Raw genomic sequence first — 21,793 nt, forward strand, 5'->3', positions numbered from 1 at the left:
CAAATCTTGACATCCCTTCTGCTTTAGTCAGAGTATTGAAATGTCTCTTTAACCATAAGCTCAGGTCTTCTTCAATTTAAGAGAGAAGTTAAGTTTCTGACATTCCATGTAGTCCTTGCAGATATTTTACACATTTCTTGACTGATATATAACAATTGCTTATCATCAGTTTGATATAAACATAAAATTTCACATTTAGATTGTTGAGTGTTAATCCAGAAGCAGCAGAAAATTGGTCAATTAAGGATATAGCATATTCAATCTGATGTTTGTCCTTTAAAAAAAGGGCTGTATCATCAGCTGACTGAGTCAATCAGATTTCTTTACCAAAAATAGACAAACCTTGAATATGTAGTGACAGTAGTTCAACCACCAGCAGGAACAAAAAAGGTGAAATACGGCAGCCCTGGCGAACTGATCTAAGTACAGGAAATCTTTTGGTGGTATTTGGGTAAAATTAACACAACTGTCAATATTTTTATAAAACATTTCTACAGTGGATATAAGTTTTGGTCCAAAATCAAATGTTTGGAGTGCTTTGAACAGGAAGTAGTGGTCTGCAGGATCAAATGCTTTACAGACATCGAGAAATACAATCAGAGCATCGGTTTAAATTTTATCAGAATAGTCCAGCAAGTCAAGAACAAGTCTTATATTTGAACTTATGTGACGTTTACACATGAAACCTGTTTGTGTTTCATTTATGATCTCGTGAAGGCCTTTTTTTAAACCGCGTAGCAAAAATGAATGACAATATTTTATAATCAGTGTTTAAGATAGTTATAGGTCTCCAGTCTGGCCTTGCTTCATACTTGTGGACATTTCTTTTTTAGCATTACATTCTTTGAATAATTCAAGTAGAGGACTTTCAATGATGTCCCAAAAATGTAATACAATCCAACAGAAAGCCCATCATTACCCGGTGATTTCCCTTTTTCATCGACAAAACAGCTTCTGAAATTTCTATTTTTGCAACGGGCCGTTCACAGTTTAAAGTGTTCAGATATAGTTGGAGTGAATTCTTTAACTGAATCAATGAATTCATCACAGTCATCGACTTGAGTATTTGTCTTATGTATATATTGCTATAAAATGAGCCAACATGTCTAGAGATGTCCAAAGGATTAGAGGTCATGTTATCATTAATTTTAAGGATATTTATATTTTCTTTTGCAGTTTCTCTTCTCTAAAGCGAAGAAGTAACTAGAGTTTCTTTTCCCCTTTTTCTAGCCATTTTGCTCGGGACCTTATAAAGGCCCCTTTAGTCATTTCAATATACATGTTGTCCATTTCCTCCTTTAGTTTCTTCATTCTTATTTCTTCATTTTCTGAAATTTTATCTTTAATCAATAAAGCATTTAATTCATCCATACATTTTTTTTGGCTATTTTTTTTATTTATTTCTTTACTTCATTTTATTGCTATTACTCTGATTTTGTACTTGAAATATTCCTTTCCTGATTCCTTTCATTGTTATCAAATATGTTTTTTGCAGTTTTTTTCCCACCAGATCACAGAATCCCTCATCATTTAATCATTTATTATTTAGTTTCCAATAACCACGTAAATGATTGTTTTGTGTTTTGTTCCTGCTAAATGGATTGAGATTACTTTCTGATCAGAAAGTCGGGCATAACTATGAGCTGATTCTGAAACAAACTGTAGACAAGAGCGAGATATAAGCCATAAATCAATTGTAGATTGTAGGGATCTATTGGCATTTCTCCAAGTAAACTCATTAATGTCTGGGTTTAAAAAGCGCCACACATCTATAATTGACAGCTGTACTTTTGAATCTTGAATGTGAGATTAGTCTTGCAGGTATTCTATCTACAAGATCATCTGGAGCATCAATATCTCCCCAATGATCAAGTGTGCTTCCTTATATTTGATTATAAGGGCTTTCAGATGTGTGCAGACTGTTAGGAGCTTTGCTTTGCTTGACCTGTATTGTTGTAGTTATATAAATAGCAAACTATAAAAACGGAATTGTCTAATTTGAAAACTAAGATTATCTGTCTGCCCTCTTCTGACATCAACTATGTCTCCTTTAAACTTAAGGACGGCGACACCTGCTGATTGTTGAGAGGAATGGCAGAAATAACATTGTGCTTTCCAAAACTTCACACCACAGTCTACTGAACATAAAAAGATTTTCTTTTGGTTCTGTCACGGATACCTCTGACATTAAGAGATATTATTTTTAAATAAAAAATGAAACTATTAACTGGAAGTCTGTTAAAGGTTGTAGGAACTAGCTAAGAAAAAAACCAAACTCTTAAGATAGAGAATATCAGGTAAATAAGCTTATCACCAAGTTGAATACTCGAGTACCTGAAATTTTAGTGGGATGAACGTGTTGCTCTTATTATCAAATGAACCCATTGAGACTGGGTGACCTAATAAGCCTGGAGTTCAAACTGAACTGCTGAACTCACATTAAAAGTCGTTTAACTTTCTCAGAGTCTCACACCATCGATAACGACAGCAGGTTCCTGCCATTTGGTCTTCTTTCCATCAGCTTGCTTCACTCGAGGCCAGAGTCTTTCCAGCTGAGTGAGATTCTTTTCCTTCATGACATCGGCGTTGAGAGAAGCTCTCCAAACCTTCAGTCTGAAGGTGCGCATGGTGGTAAACTGTATGAGGACGGGGCGGGTGCTTTTATCCCGTCTTGGCTCTTTTCCTCTGGGATGATTTCAGCAGTGACCTCCAGCACCTCCTTTCACATCCTCATTGTTGCTTTCTGGTAGATTCAGAAGTCGGAGGTTCTCCTGCTGTCACGCTCTGGATCTTCTTGTTTCCTCCTGCGATCTGTTCTTTCATCGTCTTCACTGTGTCATCTGTTCCTTTCCACTGGATTTGCAGCCCTTTCTTATCTTATTGCAATCTCAGCTGTATTTTTGATTACCATTTCTTCAAACTTTGAACAGCGATCATTTAGGCCGTTACTGGCTTTAAGCGTGTCAGCGTTGGAGACCGTCTCATGTTCTGCAGACTTTCTTGGGGTTTGCGCGGTCCGTGGGTGTGACGGGTAGAGCTGCACGTAAACCAGAGAGACACATCTATTATCAAGCCTCCTTTTTTTTTTTTTTTTACATTCTTGGCATCTCTCTTGAACATCTTGGCTCCGCCCAGCTGCCTGGACACGTGGTGTGATTCTTCCGCGCTCGTATTGGGGCAGGGCATTGCGCACGCTTAGCAGCCCATTGGTTCATTTTCTGCTACTGTTCCAGTAAATTAAATGGATTCTACCACAGACTGTGAAAAAGTTCACTACAGGTCAGCAAACAGCAGCAGAAACAGAGAAACACTCAGATATTTAACTATCTCACTTAATGTGTTTCTATCAACAAGCTGTTTCACTAGTTATTAATAGTAATTAAAAAAAAATGTACAAGTCGAAATGAAAATGTTACCAGAAACTTATGAACAGATCTGAACTGCAGAGCCACATATAAATATTAGTAGCTTTTAAACTAATAAATGTGAATAAATGTTAACCAGGCTCGCCAGGAACATCTCCTCCTCTCTTCACTGTGAAGAAGTTATTTTCTAACTCTGCTCTAAAAGTCTTTTTGTCTACATGAATGCTCGTCTTTACCTGAAGCTGCTGGAGACAGAAGGAGCAACAGGAGCACAAAGTTTTCCTCCATGAGGACTTAAGATCCACCTGATGAAACAGACTTGATGAAACAGCCTAGTTAAACTCTGCAGGGTGAGCATGACACATGCTGCCTTCAGGGGCGGTCGGAAATGTCGAAATGAGAAAGGGGGCCGCGCAAGAGAAGGTCAAAGTGGGGGTTTTTAAGGTGCTGCAGCTAGAATCTGACATTTAAATGGAGACTTTATATTTCTGATCCAAAACTTCCACTTTTTGTTAAAGTCAGTGAATATTTCCTAGCTCTCCGGTTTTATTTCCTGTGAAGAAACCCGGATTCCTACACAGATATGGGTCAGTGAACATACGTACAAAGGGCGGACTCAGACCTGGTTAAAGGATGGCATGATCTCAAGCTGCACAGAAGGAGAAGAAGTCATGTGAACATCTGTGCTGCATTACAGCACTGGAGGAACCTGACTAGGCCTACTTCAGTACTGTAAAGTCAGATTTTTACACACAAACACATGAAGAGTTTATAAAATCTGATGTTTAACAGTTTAAACAAGCGGACAGGAGTCTCACACTGACAGGGAGATTCATTTTTATTTTTTTTTTAATGTAAAAACATTTGATGGTTCCACACATGAAAGATCTGCTGCTTTTCCTTTATTTGTAATAACGTTGAGCTCTGTGCTGCTGGTTCGACAGAACAAAGCGTTATGAAGGAGTCACTTTGGGCTCTGGGTCACTGTTTTCAGTTTCTACAGTCAGCTGATTGATCCAGAATGAAAAGAGTCTGAGCTCCTTTATATTAATTCACATGGAATAATACTGTAAAATAATATATATATATATAAAACACACAGTCAGAGGACATTCAGTACTTTTAATACCACTAATAAGGACATTTTCCTGATTATACTCACCATCTTTTACTTTAACAGTATTTTTACAGTGTGGTTATTATTCATCATCTTACACCAAACTACCTCATCCAAGACCTGGATCACCTTCTGTTCATAGTGATCGGTCCGAGCTGGTGTGTCGGGTCCTAGCAGGTCTGTGATACAGCAGGAGCCTGTAAAGCCTCAAACCTTCAAAATCAGTTCTAAAGCCAACATGGAGCCAGAGTAATGAGGCTGAAACAGGAGAGCTGCGATCAGGGTTCTTGGTTCTGGTTCTGCAGCCTGGCCGCTGAGTTCTGAACGGTCTGCAGCCGATCAGCAGATCAGTGATCCAGGCAGGTACAGGTAAGAGTGTTCCTGTGGCCCAAACAGGATGAAATCAAAAGGTTTGATAAAGTCTGAAATGAGAGAAATGTCCTGCTTACTGTCTCCTTTACTACCTGCAGTCCAGGACCAGGAGCTGCAGTAAAGGGGCTGTTAAATGGACCAGGTTCTGGCCTTTCTACCTGCATGAACATCAGATTCCTGTAACTCCTCAGGTGATCCTGAGTTTAAAAAGACCAAACCTTCAAAATAAAGCACTTTATTCAGAGCAGCTGAAACAGAAATATAAACCTGGTAAATCTGAGGCCCAGAGCAGCAAAGACAAGACTTTGATATAAACTGTCCACACAGTGTCCTCTCAGGGTCTCCTGAAGCGTCTTCCTGAGGACGCAGAGTCTGTCCTGATGCTGCCGGGCTTCTCCAGGCGTCTCCAGGACTCTGCCTGCACACAGCCGACTCACTGTTGCTGCTGCTGGTCCTGGGACTGTCCCTCTTCACACCAGGACGAAGGAGACGCCTGTAACAGAGGGGAGACCAGAGGACACGTCAAGCTGACTAAAGTTTCAGACCTGCCCGCTGCAGTCCTCTGGTTCTTCAATGCAACCTGTTTTAACACGCGTTTGTGGGCGAGCCGACCGGGCCGCCACAGAACACGTGCAGGAAAGTCCATGTATGGTGGTGATCGGTGCACACGTGTCACTACCGGCCAGCTCAGGGAGAATCTGAGGCGGCGTCTCAAACCTCCCCAGAGGAAGACGTCCAGTCCGTCCTGACAGCAGCACTACAGGAGGAAACTCTGAACCACTGAACTGCTCTGCTCTGCCAGCTGCATCATTTCAACATGATAACTACGATGTTCCAGTCAGTGATCATGAAAGATCACTGTTCACTGATCAGCTTTATAGGTTACATATTAAACAGTGATTACTGCAGTGATGTGTTTCACTGTCCACAGAGTAGATAAGATAACTCTGTCCTTACATGGACGACAGATTGATCAGAAAAGCGGTCATGTTCGAGATCATGTTTGGATGAAAAACTTCTATCTAACCGGGATTTTGTGTCAGACAGCTGCTTCAGGCTCCGCAGGAGGAGGCGGAGGAGGAGAGAAACTGACGGTTTTCCAACTGATGCTGTGAACCTGACCTCCTCCCGAGGAGTTTCCTTCATCTCAGGCTCAACATCCCAATCTACGTGAAATCGTACCCCGCCTTGGCTCCTCCCAGAAATTACTACGCAAATGACCATAAATACGCCGACGCCACCTCCTGAGGTCCAAATAACAACGGCTGCTGCAAACCAGTGGCCTGCGCTAGGAAGGGAGGAACTCGGGTAACAAACTCTGACCGCTGCACTGGAGTTAATCTACGACGGCGCGTTCGCATAAAAGCTTTTCGGCCGTTTTCGCAACGCCGCATGCTCCGTATTTCTCCAGAGGAACACGCGTTGGTAGTGTCGGGGAAATTATGAATGTAAAGACACGTTAACGGCTAAAATCTAATATCGTGGCGGACGACAGAGCCGGGGGCCTGTTGGCATCGCATGGAGTAAATTTGTAGCCTAATTATCTTCACAGTGTTCTTATTGTAGTTCAAATCTCTATTCTGTATTTTATGAGCTCTTTTATGTGTAATATGATTAAGATGTAAAGGTCCACTGTAATAGGAAAAAAGGAGAATTTAATTTCCAAGATTATTCTACAAGTAAAAAACTTGAATATTCTGTCACACATTTAATAATAATAATTTGAATTTGTATAGTGCTTTTCACGAACTCAAAGTCGCTTAAATTTATTACATTTATGAGAGAAACTTCACTTTTCAAGGCTGCAACATAACACACACGTCTGCAGTGTGTGATGCATGCACTGGAAAGTGATATTATTATATTAGACTGCAATCAGATTCAGCAGTGAGGAAATACTGGTGAGTTTAGCCCATAATCACCACCGCGCACCTCAGAGACTTTGCCTTGGATTGGGCGTATTCAGAAGAAATTCTTTGTGACATTAATTTCAGGGAATTTCTGATTTTTCTCGGTTATTAACCCTGTCAATCTAAATATGTGAAAAAACTCAGGAGAATTCAATTACAGACCACAGACGGCTCCGTCTCAGAAACTGTCCACCTTTCGTAGTACTCGTTAATCAGGAAGTTACCTGGTTCCCTCGCTTCGTAGTACAGACCTCTGGTCTAAACAGAGATCGAGGTGCTGATCACTGAGGAGGAGAGAAGAAATATTTTATTTGATGCTTGAACTGAGATCAGCAACAAACGCAAAACGACGGCGTGTCAGAGTCACAATGCCGCTCAGAGACTCAACACGGTCTGACATGAAGTGAAGGTCAAATAAAACTGCTGGTTTAACGTTTAAATGATATGAAGTGAAGTTAAATCTGTGAGAGGCATCATCATCTACTCCTCTCACAGTCACTTTTATTTTGTATTAACGGACATAATTTGGTTTTTGATCGACTTCTTCACTGACGGATGCACAGAAACTGAAGTAGAAGCGTTGATTTAAAACAGTTAAATCTTTCAAATCAGGACTTTAAGTTCACCGACAGAGCCAGACGAAGGTTTGCTGAGGGTCCGCACATTCTCACGTCACGTACATGTTTATACATCCCACGTGTGCGTGAAAACCAGCGTACGTAACCTTTTTGTGCATATGTGGCGTTTATACACGAGGCCACACAGAGAAGATCCACACACTGAAACAGAAAGTGTTTGTTTAACTCAGGATCTCTGAGTAACTCACATGTGTCAAAGCTGGGATCTGCAGGGTCACAGGTGGCATCCAGCCCTCCTCCAGGTCCAGGTCCAGGTCTCTTTATAGGTGAGCATGTTAGAAAGGCCTGAGCAGCTGCACAGGGAACTGAGGATGTCCCTCCACCAGAGTCTCTGCAGCACAGAGACAGGTTTTAAGAACACAAGTTACGAGACAAATACTCAGCAATATTACTGCAGAGTAGCACAGACGTGAGACAGAACAAACCTGGACCAGAGGAGCAGGGAGGAGTCCTCGCTCTTCTGTCAGGAAACATCTCTGCTGGCCTGAAGCAGGAAACACTGACAGGTTAGTCCAACAGCTGCAGTTCTGTCACAAATACTAGTACTGCAATAACGTTCGGTGTATCTGTGGATCGGAAAGGTTGTTAGTCTCTGGGCTGCGACGCTGAAAACAGCTTCTGATTGAAGAGTTGGGGAAAGTGAACCCCGCTGAGCGACAGGTTCTCTGGGTTCTGCTCTTCCTGTGAAAGCTGGCAGGCCTTTTAGGAAAAGTCTTCACGCGGTCTGAAACACTTTACACGGTTCATAAAACCTTTATTTTGTTTGTGAAAATGAGAAAAGGATGATTTCACTGCTCTTTTTTTTTTTTGCCAGTAACCCACATTAGACCAGGTCCTAAGGTCCTGATCAAAAACCAGTACACCTAGACCTGCCAAATCTGGATTACATTTTTCCAGAGAGAGGAAGTTTCTTTAAAACGGCGTTTAGAATCAGAAGCTAACTTCAGCGTCGTGTCTGCGCTTGAAGCTGCCCAGACGACCACCGATGGCTTCAGGTACGAGCAGTTCCCACGTAGGTGACCACAAACACATCAACACCATCAGGACACAAATCAGACAACACGACCATTTAGAGGACTGGCAGCCCTCAGCCGAGCACACTAGCTGCCAGCCAGGTCATCGCTGCGTTTCCTGCCGAGCGTCACAGTTTCACGACTTCTCCATATCAAAGAAGAAAGTAAGGTTTTATCTTGACCATTGAAGGACAGGACAAGTCAGAATGTGTCATTTGTGGCGAGAAGCAAGCTCATGACAGCATGAAGCCATCAACAAACAAAACACCAGGAGACTGCTGGTGAAGCCAAGAACTTGGCAGCGATTTACACAGAGGCCTCATTCGAGTGTTCGCTATTAAAATACCATTCAGTTGGATGAAACGACAACAGTGTCAGACGAGTCCGTGCTCATGTGCAATATATTCACGGCAAGGATTTGCAACAAGACATTCTTATGTCCACCAATCTGACCACAACAACTACAGGACAAGATATTTTTATGGCTGTGGACTCGTCATCCAACAACCTGCCCTACAGAGAAGCTTGCTGCACTGATGCCGCTGCAGCAGGATTTAACTGCCGTCTGAAGGAAAAAGCCCCAGGGTGCATTGCCAAGCATTGGCCAGTAAAACACTTTCTGAAGACCTCGGTGACACCCTGACAACTAAAGTTGGAAACTTCATCAAAGCTCGCGCTAGGAACAAGAGACCGTTTGCCCAGCTGTGTGAGGACGCATCAAACACTGCTGTTACGCACAGAGGTACGCTGGTTGTCGCGCGGACAAGTGCTTGTGCGTTTTATTGAACTGCAGGAAAAAATGATGGAATTCTTGCATGATCACAACTGACACCTGCACGAACAGCTGACTGACGCTTTCTGGAAGTAAACGGCCTACTTACACAGATTTACTCTCTACAATTAGACAAACAAGCGGAAGCAAGGCCCTGAATCACACGTCATGCAGTGCAAAGACGCTCTCAGCGCATTTGTGCGCAAAATGGAATACAGAGTTGGGAAAATGTCAAAAAGGAGAGCTGCTACAATTTCCACTGTGGCACTGTGTGTGCGTCTTTACGCACCGAGTTTACCCCACTCATGAACTTGCTCCAGGAGGAAATGTTGACGAGTACTTATCAAAAGGATCGTGGGTGATGGACCCGTACGTTTCCAGCCTGGAGCACGTGGAATACCTCGGCTGTGAGGATGAGCTTGCAGCACTTCAAGCCGATTCTGTGTCAAAGAAATATTTCCAGAAATAAGGGATACAAAAAGTTTTGGATCGTCAAAGGACACGCTGTTGCACCCACACTGGCCAAACACGCAGTTAATTCAATTTCAATTTGATTTATATAGCGCCAATTCACAACAACAGTTATCTCACAGCGCTTTTCATAAAAGAGCAGGTCTAGACCGTACTCTGTGATGATATTTACAGAAGCCCAACAGTTCCCACCAAGAGCAGCACTAGGAGACAGAGGCAAGGAACTTCCTTTTAAGAGGCAGAAACCTCGAGCAGAACCATGACTCAGGGTGGGCGGCCATCTGCCTCGACCGGTTGGGGTGAGGGGGTGAGGGTGAGAGAGAGAGAGAGAGAGAGAGAGAGAGAGAGAGAGAGAGAGACTACACAATATACACACAGAGGTACAGACAGTGAAGGTAATGTTGCTATAAACTAAATGAAAAATGGTACAGATATTTATAGTAGTGTTAATGGTAACCATCGTAATGTTAATGATTATAATAACAATAATAACAATAGGACTAGCAACAATAGTCGTTGCAGCAGAGGGTGTCGAGCAGGAACACGGGGGCAGCAGGTGACCCGCAACCACAGATCCAGACTCCACAGCTCCAGAGCCAGAAACACCTGCAGGAAGTGATAGGAGGAGAGAGGAGAGGGACGAGAAAGCACAAGACTACCGGAAAGGGGAGAAGTTGTGTTAGTAACATGCAATAATGGGATGAGGTTGCATACAGAGGGAGAGAAAGTAGAGAGAGGAGCTCAGTGCATCATAGGAAATCCCCCGGCAGTCTAGGCCTATAGCAGCATAACTAAGGGATGGTTCAGGACTCACCTGAGCCAGCCCTAACTATAATCTTTATCAAAGAGGAAAGTCTTAAGCCTACTCTTAAATGTGGAGATGGTGTCTGCCTCCTGAACCCAAACTGGAACCTGGTTCCACAGGAGAGGAGCTTGATAGCTGAACGCTCTGGCTCCTAGTCTACTTTTGGAGACTCTAGGAACCACAAGTAACCCTGCATTCTGGGAGCGCAGTGCTCTGGTGGGGTAGTAAGGTACTATGAGCTCTTTAAGATAAGATGGTGCCTGACCATTAAGAGCTTTGTAGGTAAGAAGAATGATTTTAAATTCTATTCTGGATTTTACTGGAAGCCAATGCAAAGAAGCTAAAACAGGAGAAATGTGATCTCTTTTCCTGGTTCCTGTCAGAACACGTGCTGCAGCATTCTGGATCAGCTGAAGAGTCTTAATGGACTTTTTCGAGCAGCCTGATAATAAGGAATTGCAGTAATCCAGCCTAGAAGTAAATGCATGGACTAGTTTTTCTGCATCATTTTTAGACAGGATGTTCCTGATTTTCGCAATATTACGTAGGTGAAAAAAGGCGGTCCTTGAAATTTTCTTAATGTGAGACTTAAACGACATGTCCTGATCAAAGATAACTCCAAGATTCCTCACAGTGGTGCTGGAGGCCAGGGCGATGCCATCCAGGGAAACTATATCTTTAGATAATGCGTCACGGAGGTGCTTAGGCCCCAGAGCAATAACTTCAGTTTTATCTGAGTTTAACATGAGAAAATTACAGGTCATCCAGGTTTTAACATCCTAAAGGCACATTTGAAGTTTAGCTAACTGATGAGTTTCATCTGGCTTGATCGATAGATATAACTGAGTATCATCTGCATAACAATGAAAGCTTATGGAATGTTTCCTGATAATATTGCCTAAAGGAAGCATATATAAAGTGAAGAGGATTGGTCCAAGGACAGATCCTTGAGGAACTCCATGAGTAACTTTGGCGTGCATGGAGGACTCATCGTTAACATGTACAAACTGAAATCGATCTGATAAATAGGACTTAAACCAGCTTAGAGTGGTTCCTTTAATGCCAATGAAATGTTCCAGTCTCTGCAATAGGACCAGATGGTCAAAGGTATCAAATGCAGCACTAAGATCTAATAAAACCAGTACAGAGACAAGTCCTTTGTCTGATGCAATAAGGAGGTCGTTAGTAATTTTCACCAGTGCTGTCTCTGTGCTATGATGAGCTCTAAATCCTGACTGAAAATCCTCAAATAAACTATTGCTCTGTAGAAAGTCACACAGCTGTTTAGCAACTGCTTTCTCCAGAACCTTAGAGAGAAATGGAAGGTTAGATATAGGTCTATAGTTGGCTAAAACATCCAGATCAAGTTTGGGCTTTTTCAGAAGAGGTTTAATTACAGCTACTTTAAAGTACTGTGGTACATAGCCTGTTGATAGAGATAGATTGATCATATCTAGTACAGTGGGGGAAAAAAGTATTTGACCCCTTGCTGATTTTGCAGGTTTGCCCACTTACAAAGAATGCAACAATCTACAATTTTAATCATATGTACATTCTAACAGTGAAAGACAGAATCCCAAAGAAAATTCCAGAAAATCACATCATATGAATTTATAAAAATTGATAACCATCTGATGAGGAAAAACAAGTATTTGACCCCCTGGACAAACAGCAAGTATTCTGGCTCCTACAAGCCAGTTAGTCTTTCTTTAAGACACAGCCCAATCCCAACCAATTATCTACATCAAATACACCCGCCTCACCTCGTTACCTGTATAAAAGACACCTGTCAACACCCAAACAACCAGCATCCAACATCACCACCATGGGCAAGACCAAAGAGCTTTCTACGGACATCAGGGACAAGATTGTTGATCTGCACAAGGCTGGGATGGGCTACAAGAGAATCGGAAAGCAACTTGGAGAGAAAAGATCAACTGTCGGTGCAGTTATCAGGAAATGGAAGAAGCACCACACCACCGCCAAACTCCCTCGGTCTGGGCCTCCACACAAGATCTCGCCTCGTGGGGTGTCCCTGATCATGCGAACGGTGAGGAATCATCCCAAAACCACAAGGGGGGAACTGATGAATCAACTGAAGGCAGCTGGGACCACAGTTACAAAAGAAACGGTTGGTAACACACTACGCCGTCATGGATTGAAATCCTGCAGCGCACGCAAGGTCCCCCTGCTCAAGAAGAAACATGTACAGGCCCGCATGAAGTTCGCCATTCACCACCTGGACGACTCAGAAGAGGCCTGGAAGAAGGTGATGTGGTCAGATGAGACCAAAATAGAACTTTTTGGCCTCAACTCAACTCGTCGTGTTTGGAGGGCAAAGAACACCGAGTACAACCCAAAGAACACCATCCCCACCGTCAAGCATGGTGGTGGCAACATCATGCTTTGGGGGTGCTTTTCAGCCAAGGGGACGGGACAACTCCATCGTATTGAGGGGAGGATGGACGGGGCCATGTATCGTGGAATTCTGGACCAACATCTCCTTCCCTCAGTGAGAGAGCTGAAGATGGGTCGAGGATGGGTGTTTCAGCACGACAACGACCCTAAGCACACCGCCAAAGCAACAAAAGAGTGGCTGAAGAAGAAGCACATCAAGGTTCTGGAGTGGCCTAGCCAGTCTCCAGACCTGAATCCAATTGAAAATCTTTGGAGGGAGCTTAAAATTCGAGTTGCCAGGCGACAACCTCGGAACCTGAATGATTTGGAGGCTGTCTGCAGGGAGGAGTGGGCCAACATCCCTGCCGAAATGTGCACAAACCTTGTCACCAACTATAAAAACCGTTTGACATCTGTGCTGGCCAATAATGGCTTTTCTACAAAATATTAACATGCTGTTTGTCCAGGGGGTCAAATACTTGTTTTTCCTCATCAGATGGTTATCAATTTTAATAAATTCATATGATGTGATTTTCTGGAATTTTCTTTGGGATTCTGTCTTTCACTGTTAGAATGTACATATGATTAAAATTATAGATCGTTGCATTCTTTGTAATTGGGCAAACCTGCAAAATCAGCAAGGGGTCAAATACTTATTTCCCCCACTGTAGGAGTCCTCCGTTACTTTGTGACTAGATAATGTATTTAGAGCTGATGGAATCGCATCCTTAAATTTAGCTACAGCACTATCAGACAGACATCTTGTATAGAAATTTTTGCCCAATGGCGAGTAGTTCAGCAATACAAACTCAAAAGTTATCAAACAGTGGTCGGATAAAGAGGGATTCTGTGGGAACACCACTAAATGTTCAATTTCAATACCATACACCAGAACAAGGTCGAGGGTGTGGTTAAAACAGTGAGTCGGTTCATGAACACTCTGAGAGAAGCCAATGGAATCTAACAGAGAGATAAACGCAGTACTAAAGCTGTCATTCTCAACATCCACATGAATATTAAAATCCCCTACAATAATAACTTTGTCCGTTTTAAGGACTAAAGTTGACAAAAACTCTGCAAATTCAGATAAGAATTCAGAGTGCGGACCAGGTGCTCGGTACACTATAACAAAGAGAATTGGTTGCAGTGATTTCCAACTTGGGTGCGAAAGACTAAGAACAAGACTTTCAAATGAGTTATAGTTTAGTTTAGGTTTAGAGCTGATTAGTAGGCTAGAGTCGAAGATAGCTGAAACTCCACCTCCTCGGCCTGTGCCTCGAGGAATGTGAGTATTAATATGACTGGGAGGGGTGGATTCATTTAGGCTAACATATTCTCCATCACCCAGCCAGGTTTCAGTAAGACCAAATAAATCAATATCATAATCTGATATTAGTTCATTTACTAGTACACCTTTAGAAGAGAGAGATCTGATGTTTAAGAGTCCACATTTAACTCTCCTATTCATTTGCACTATTGCTCTTGTGGTTTTAATTTTTATGAGGTTTTTATGCACAGCTCCTCTTCTGTTTACCTTTTTAAATAATTTCGATGGTCGGGGGACAGACACCATCACTATAGGATTTTCACTAAGTAACTCCTGAAATGGAGGAGCAGAGAAGTGTGTTAGACTGCGACTCTGCGTAGGGTTTTGGGTGGGTAACTGCTGAAAAAGAAGGGCAGAGAAGTGTGTTAAACCGCGACTCTGCGTAGGGTTTTGGGTGGGTAACTGCTGAAAAAGAAGGGCAGAGAAGTGTGTTAAACTGCGACTCTGCGTAGGGTTTTGGGTGGGTAACTGCTGAATTAGAAGGGCAGAGAAGTGTGTTAAACTGTGACTCTGCCTCCTGGTCTCAACTCTGGGTTGTCATGGATTTGGTCCACTAATAAACTTGGCCAGATTTCTAGAAATGAGAGCTGCTCCTTCCCAAGTGGGATGGATGCCGTCTCTCCGGATCAGACCAGGTCTTCCCCAGAAAGTCTGCCAATGATCTACAAAGCCCACATCGTTTGCTGGACACCACCTCGACAACCAGCGGCGGAATGACGACATGCGGCTATACATGTCATCACTGGTCAGATTTGGCAGGGATCCAGAGAAAACTACGGTGTCCGACATTGTTTTTGCATATGTACACACCGACTCAACATTAATCTTAGTGACCTCCGATTGGCGTAACCGGGAGTCATTACCGCCGACGTGAATAACAATCTTACTGTATTTAAGTTTATCCTTAGCCAGCAGTTTCAAATAAGACTCAATGTCGCCCGCTCTGGCCCCAGGGATGCACTTAACTATGGCCGCTGGCTTCGCTAACTTCACGTTTCTCAAAATGGAGCTGCCAATGATCAGAGTTGGTTTCTCAGCGGGTGTGTCGCTGAGTGGGGAAAATCTGTTAGAAACGTGAACAGGTTGATGATGCCCCGTGGACTTTGAATGCTTATGACTATTCCTCCTTCGGACAGTCACCCAGCCCCCCTTTCCTGGCTGCACAGGGGATGGGAGGACGGCTACCAGAGGCTAACTCAGGCCGTTCCGCACCGACTACCGGGGACTGGCTAGCTACAGTAGCTAAAGACTGATCTACCAAGGTGCGGAGCCGGACTTCTAAATCACTGAGCCTCCATGTCTATAAATAAACTACACTTATTACATGTACCATTACCGCTAAAGGAGGCAGAGGAGTAACTGAACATCTGACACACCGAGCAGGAGAAAGTAGGAGAGAGAGAGGGAGAAGGAGAAGCCATCGCTAGCTGCTAAGCTAAAGTCGCTAACGGCTAAGCTAAAGTACTGTAGCGTCAGCTACCAAAACTTTAGAACAAGTATGAGATTGAACAGCAGTCACTGAAAGATGGAAAGAACTGTGAGTGCTTAGGCAAAATTACTGTGAAGAATAAGTGTTTAGCGAACAGTTGGCCGCTGTAATCAAACAAATGTAACTGTTATTTAGCGAGAGCAGCACGACACGGTACCAACACACAAGCACCGGAAACGGAAATGAGTCGACACGCTTACCGCAATACGTCAGCCAACTTGTCTGCTCTTACAAAGTTACAAAGGTTATTCTCCCATTCAGCACCACGTATCTGTCTGAGACCGTCTTCAGCGCCTTGTAACCATAAACACAAAGGCCCGTAACAGGCTGAGGAGGACTTTAGGCTGAGGAGGACTTTAGGCTGAGGAGGACTTTAGGCTGAGGAGGACTTTAGGCTGGCTGTCACTAGCATCATACCTGAAATTCCATTTCTCCCTCAGGTAAGTAAAACAGGCTGGGGATGTTAAAATATTTCCTGGTTACCAGTCACGGGATCCCACGCCCAGCCCATCTCTCCCATATTCAACTACAAATACCACCACGTTAGTTCAGCCACGCCAAAGATTTAGGACCAATACACCTGAAGTACCGGATTCTGCTCTAATAACGTAGGACGATTAACGGTGGGTGGATCTCAGAATTAACTGCTTTTATTAAATTAACTTTTTACTTTAAATTTATGTGATTAAAACGTTGATTTGTCTTCACTGGCGCTTCTCAGCAGCGAGCTTTCGTGTGTATGCAGTTATACCGTCAGTGGGCACTGCTCCGTGGGAATAACGTTAACACTTCATATAAAAAACTGGCTGCTTGGAAAAAAAATAAGAGAGGAAGCTGGTAAGTTCAGAAATTGCGTGTCTGTTATTTGATTCCAGCTGTCGATTTTGCCCTTTACTGTGAAAGAAGTTAGTTAGCATAACACAGGCCTGCTCGAGCCGAACTCCGTTCAGAAAACACACATTTTAAAAGTTATCGTCTTATAATCTTGCTGTCAGACCTGGAAAAAGCACGGATTCATGTGTTTAACTAACCGGCATCATGATGTCGTTATTTCGGCATCAGTTTGATCACAGCAAACTGTTTATTTAGGGTTCACACAGCTGTAGAGAACCGGGTTGTGCAGTCTATGGTTGTATGAGGACACTCGGCCAGTTGAGGTCATAATAATTTTTTACCAGGCTCACCCTGAACCGAGTCTCTGTAGACTCTGCAGAGTTTGTCTAATAAATAAAAGTCCAAGAGTCTCTGAATCAAGTCAGGTTTTTGACTTTAGAAGCGGAAACGCTCACCTGCGAAGTCTTTTCTCCGGGTTTGGATCCTTCAGGGTTTGTAGGACTTAGTATTTCAGACGGAGGCCCTTCTCTACGGATCCACATACTCATCACAGGAGGACTGAGACACGGTGACTCTGCAGCCTCGGTCATGTGTTTAAAATAATCCCGCAGTTCTTCACCTCTTTGTGATATATAGTGCTGCTGCTACTTTTGCTTCTGCTGCTTCTTCTTTTGCTTCTTCTGCTGCTTCTGCTTCTGCTTCTTCTTCTGGCTTTCCGGCAGACTGGATGCCTTACGCCGTAGTGCTGCCTCTCACAGTTCAGTCTCAGTATCGTTTTATGGCGTCCCCATTCTCAGAGAGGTAACCCTGTTGCAGATATAAAGTCCATGATTGCTTCCACGATCCTCGACTGGTTCTCATGTCTCTCAGGGTCACTGTCTGTAGTTTAACAGTCTGTTGTTGTTTGCAGGTTCTACAGAGTCCGTGCTGCCCCGTCTGCCACCTCGTTCTCTTCCACCCCAACATGTGCAGGCACCCAAAGAAACTCCACTGACCCTCCAGCCTGTTCGACTCTATGCAACAGAACCATCAGCTCTACAAACAGGTCTGGCCGTGCTCCCCGATTGCTTCCTCTTCCACTGTAGTGCCCATGTAATAGCTAAAATCTCTGTTGTATACACCGATACCCTCTCAGACAGTCGCCTGAGCTTTACAAATTCATATTGTGGGATATAAAGTTTGCGGATCTTGGGATCCACCTGTATAGATCTGTGGATAAGACCCCCAGTGATTTTACAGTCTTTGTTTTACCATATGTGTATATAGCTTGGTGTTTTCTGTTTACTGAAGTCTATTTCTGCTGTGGGCAACTGACCAGTGAACTTGCGGGGCCACCCCCTGCCTCCCTCAGTCCCAGTTCCTCCACCTTTCTACTGATGTTAAATATAAAACATTCCTTCCACTCCCATGCATTAAGTAGTACTGTTTTTGTCCGGTCTAGACCTTACATTGCCCTGTAGATCATCAGTTGAGTATCTCTGCCTGCACCCCATGTTCTACCGGAGAGGGAACACACTTACTCACTTTTTCACACTCAGTCTGGATCTATAGAAAGACTCCCGTGTCCAAGGTACATGTGGTGAACAACTTAAAGTCCTGACCCTTCTGGACATATGTTAAAGCATCACACACTTACTTTCCGGTGGCCCCGTACCCAAGAGGCTGGAGGCCCCTAGTGAGATGAGTTACATGGCAGTGTTTTCTTGAAATTACAATACTCCCTTTTAGCATTTTATGCTAACACAACATAATGAGAATATAAACACTTCATGTAACTTCAGCAGTACTTGAAGAGAAGGTGATTATGTAAAAATATAAGGCGTAAAAATACAACGTAAGGAATATAAAAATTAGAGACAAACACTTGTAATTATGCAAAATGTGAAATTTCATTACATTTGCAAAGACTAATGGTTCAAAAATTACAATTTCAAAAATAACTAAGACACTAGGAAATGATTGAGATTAAACTTCACTTTCACTTGCTGTAACCGTCTGCTTACATGAAGACGTTCCCAGGAAACCATCTCTTGGTGTGAGACATTGTCTGGTGAGACGCTCCTCGCCAGTCCAGGCTGTTGGATTCGTTATCACGATGGGCTTGTAGATTTTCTGCTCCGTTCTGAGACGTGTTCCAGAATCGGGTTGTGGAGCTCAGCTGCAATCAGGAGTCTGCGCAGGATGTTTTATTCTCTGTCCCGTTTCTGTGTCTGACGCTCTTCTTGTTTTAAACAGTTTCAGGGTCCGACTCCTCCCTTCGTGCTCGCAGGCTGCCTGCTGGTGAAAGAGGCGGAGGCAGCGGAGCAGCAGCATCATGAAGATCTTCAGCATCATGGAGATCTTTGTGCTCCTGCTGGTCCTTCTGTCTGCACCAGTTTCAGGTAAAGACGAGCTTTTATTGTGACTCATTCATGTAGAGAGGAAAGACTTTGGAGCAAAGTTAGAAAATAACTTTGGAGAGATTTCTCCACAGTGAAGAGAGGAGGAGATGTCTGAGTGTTTCTGTTTCCTAAAGTCAGTGATGGTTCACTGGGAGCTGGTTCATTCTCAGGCAGATAGGTTGTTATTATTATAGGTAATTAAGTCAATATTATGTATTTAATAATTTTTCGGGTCATTTTTTCCACAGACACATGGGCAAAGTCAAGAGGGAATAATGGTAAGTAAAAAAAATGCTGTCTTTAATGTGTGCAGATGTAACTCGTCCTTCATTCCAACAAGAAACTGCAAGAACTCTTTTTTTATTAAACTATTCCACTTAACAAAAAACAAAACAGGAAACACAGCAAACAGCACAGTCCATGGCAACTTGTCTCAGATCTCACCGGAAACACTAAAATAATGAGGTCATTTCAAAGTTTTTGGTAGAGATGATTTGTTTTGTGTACGTCTATGCAACACGGAGCTGAACAGAGTGAATATTGGTTCTACATTTAAAAATATGCTGTTCTTAAAAGCAATTTCAAGCCTGTTTTGGGGTTATGGCTACTAGATAAAGGATTTATCTTGTGTCTTGTTTCAGAAAAGTTAATTTGCGACCGGAAGCACGAAGCAGCAGTCGGAGACAATGTGACTTTGGACTTCCACTTTAAACCCGAGTGTGATGTGACGAGGGAACTAGTCGAGTGGAGATTCAGAAGCTCTGCTCTTGTCCTCGTTTACAGAAGCCAAGGTTTTTCTCCCAACAATCAGGAAAAACAGTTCAGTGGCAGAGCGTCTCTTGACGACAGCGGCGATCTATCCAAAGGAAAACTTCCAGTAAAGATTTTATCGGTTAGCAAAGAAGATGCTGGAATATACAGCTGTTCTATTGGAAAGGGAGAAGACAAAGTTTCCAACAGTATGGAGCTCATTATTTGTAAGTAGTGCAGTGTAACTCGTATGACTGCTTGACATCTATCTGTAAACACAGCAACACCACTGCGAATTCAAAACAGTACTACAGTAACTTTAGTATCCAGCTGCCAGGAAGTTATCGTGAAATTCTCAGTAACCCTTTTACAGTAAATGCACACAAAATCCACAAAACAAAGGATATGCGACTCAAAAGCCAACTACGGGTTTTCTTTCACACTTCCAAAAAGAAAGTTTAGGTTCAGTTCAGGAATAGCAACAAAATAAACCAACGCACCTTCAAGTAAAAGGAAAAAAAAATAGTTTATGCAGTTATGGAGCCAGTCTGAGCACTTCTGAGTGAATATTAATAATAACTTCACATGTTTTCTTGTGCTGAAACAAAGAACACGAGAGAAAAATAAATAAAGTTAAATAAAAACATTTTAAAACAATTTACGGTGCAATAATCACTTACCTCATGTTGAAAGCCAGTTTAAATCATAACAGAGCTGTTCTGAAATCCTTCATGGTCTCGTCTTTTCTGAATACTTAACACCTTTTTGTCTTTTCTCAGCAGCTGATGCAGATCAGCAAGTCAACAACAAATCCCAGAAACTCAATGTAAGTATGTGTGTAATGTGCAAGAATTACACTGAAGGTAAGTACTATTACAGGTTAGGTATCAGAAAGCTAATTGTTCTGATATTTCGGTTAGACCAGTGTGCAGTGAGACAAGCAGACAGTTTTCATAAGACAGACTGCTCATCCAATAAACACTGTGCAGCAGAAGTTGGTGAGGAAAATGGATGCATGTTAACTTAGAAGCCCAGACTGAGAACAGATCTTGACATCTTTGTTCTTTCAGGTCACTTCTTTTGGAGTGGGATTGGTTACATCTACATTCCTGTATTCACTGTGGTAGTGAGGAAAAGACCGGTACGTCACGTGTTCCTCCACCCCTCGCAGACCCTATCATGCGGAAGAAAGTCGCATAATGAAGAACCTCTTGAATACTGCTGCGTTTATATACTGTGTTTATGTTTCTGTGCTGGAGTTCTTTTAAGAACTATGAGGTTTTATCCAGATTATTAAATTTTTTAAATTTTAATAAGAGTGTGTTTATTCATCTAGTGTGTTGAGCTTAATACTTCAATATGTTCTGATGTTAATATATGGGTGTTACTCATGGACGTTGTTAGTGACGTTAGGCTGCTGTATGAATGAGCACTTTAGAGATATAATGAGAGTAATTATAATTATATATACACATATATATGGCTGGTCTGGTAGTATACTCAGGAAAGATTGTGAAAATGGACAGATTTAACCGGAGTAGTGGCTTAATTGAATATTGACAACATATTTCTGTGGTTTTTCCATGGTTTGAATTTGGTCCGTGTTGTTCCATTTAATCTGGCAAACCAAAAACGAAATAATGAATCAATATTTTGTTTTTCTGTATGTACAAAAAATTGAAAACTGATGTTTGTTTCGGTCTGGGTATCTCTGGATAATCCGTAATTCATTTGTAATTATAAAACTAAAATATCATTTATCTGTTTTTTGTTTCAAAACGAAAAACCAAATAACCGTTTTTGGTGTCAGAATCAAAAAACGAAAAACCAATTAAAAACGGCCCGTTTCTCGTTTTTGGCGATTCATTTTATTCTTTCTTTTTGAACAAAGAATGAAGAGGGTCTGAACTTCAGTCAATTCGTTTTTCGTTATAAACCAAAATCTGAAGTCAGGTGATCTATTCCTTTTATGGAAGCGACAGTAACCCGTAAAACCTTAAATAAAATAAAAGTAGCCCATGTACTAAAACTAAACTAAAATAACATTTTTAGTAGGTTATAAAACTAAACTAAATCTGGGTGTGTGGAAAAAAAAAAACAATTTAGCTAACTGAAATTAAAAAAATAACTAATATAATAATACCTGTTGGGG

The 21,793-nt window shown here is 42.3% G+C and overlaps 1 protein-coding gene and 1 long non-coding RNA gene across 5 annotated transcripts; one reads left to right on the forward strand and one right to left on the reverse strand.

Moving 5' to 3' along the window:
• Positions 1–5,073: 5,073 nt before the first annotated feature.
• Positions 5,074–17,216, reverse strand: LOC119883092. The gene is made up of 4 exons (XR_005440586.1): positions 16,966–17,216; positions 7,828–7,886; positions 7,591–7,733; positions 5,074–5,347 (listed from the first exon to the last, which is right to left on the reverse strand). It is a non-coding gene; the product is annotated as an uncharacterized LOC119883092 (long non-coding RNA).
• On the forward strand, positions 15,879–20,954 carry LOC119883091 (butyrophilin subfamily 2 member A2-like). Of its 4 annotated transcripts, XM_038693600.1 has the most exons (8): positions 16,160–16,299; positions 16,398–16,513; positions 17,421–17,555; positions 18,746–18,891; positions 19,140–19,169; positions 19,533–19,868; positions 20,421–20,467; positions 20,712–20,954. In XM_038693600.1, the coding sequence occupies exons 4-8, from the start codon at positions 18,825–18,827 to the stop codon at positions 20,766–20,768; spliced, it is 537 nt and encodes a 178-aa protein (XP_038549528.1). In that variant the 5' UTR covers positions 16,160–16,299; positions 16,398–16,513; positions 17,421–17,555; positions 18,746–18,824; the 3' UTR covers positions 20,769–20,954. The 4 variants fall into 4 exon arrangements, with proteins under 4 accessions (XP_038549527.1, XP_038549530.1, XP_038549528.1 ...); XM_038693599.1 differs by lacking the exons at positions 16,160–16,299; positions 16,398–16,513 and adding an exon at positions 15,879–16,116; XM_038693602.1 differs by lacking the exons at positions 16,160–16,299; positions 16,398–16,513 and adding an exon at positions 15,879–16,116 and having other exon boundaries at positions 20,424–20,467.
• Positions 20,955–21,793: the final 839 nt, after the last annotated feature.

Source organism: Micropterus salmoides, unplaced genomic scaffold, assembly GCF_014851395.1.
Source record: "Micropterus salmoides isolate LMB-PRFRI ecotype aquatic unplaced genomic scaffold, ASM1485139v1 Ms_hic_scaffold_3, whole genome shotgun sequence".
Taxonomy (NCBI): Eukaryota; Metazoa; Chordata; class Actinopteri; order Centrarchiformes; family Centrarchidae; genus Micropterus; species Micropterus salmoides.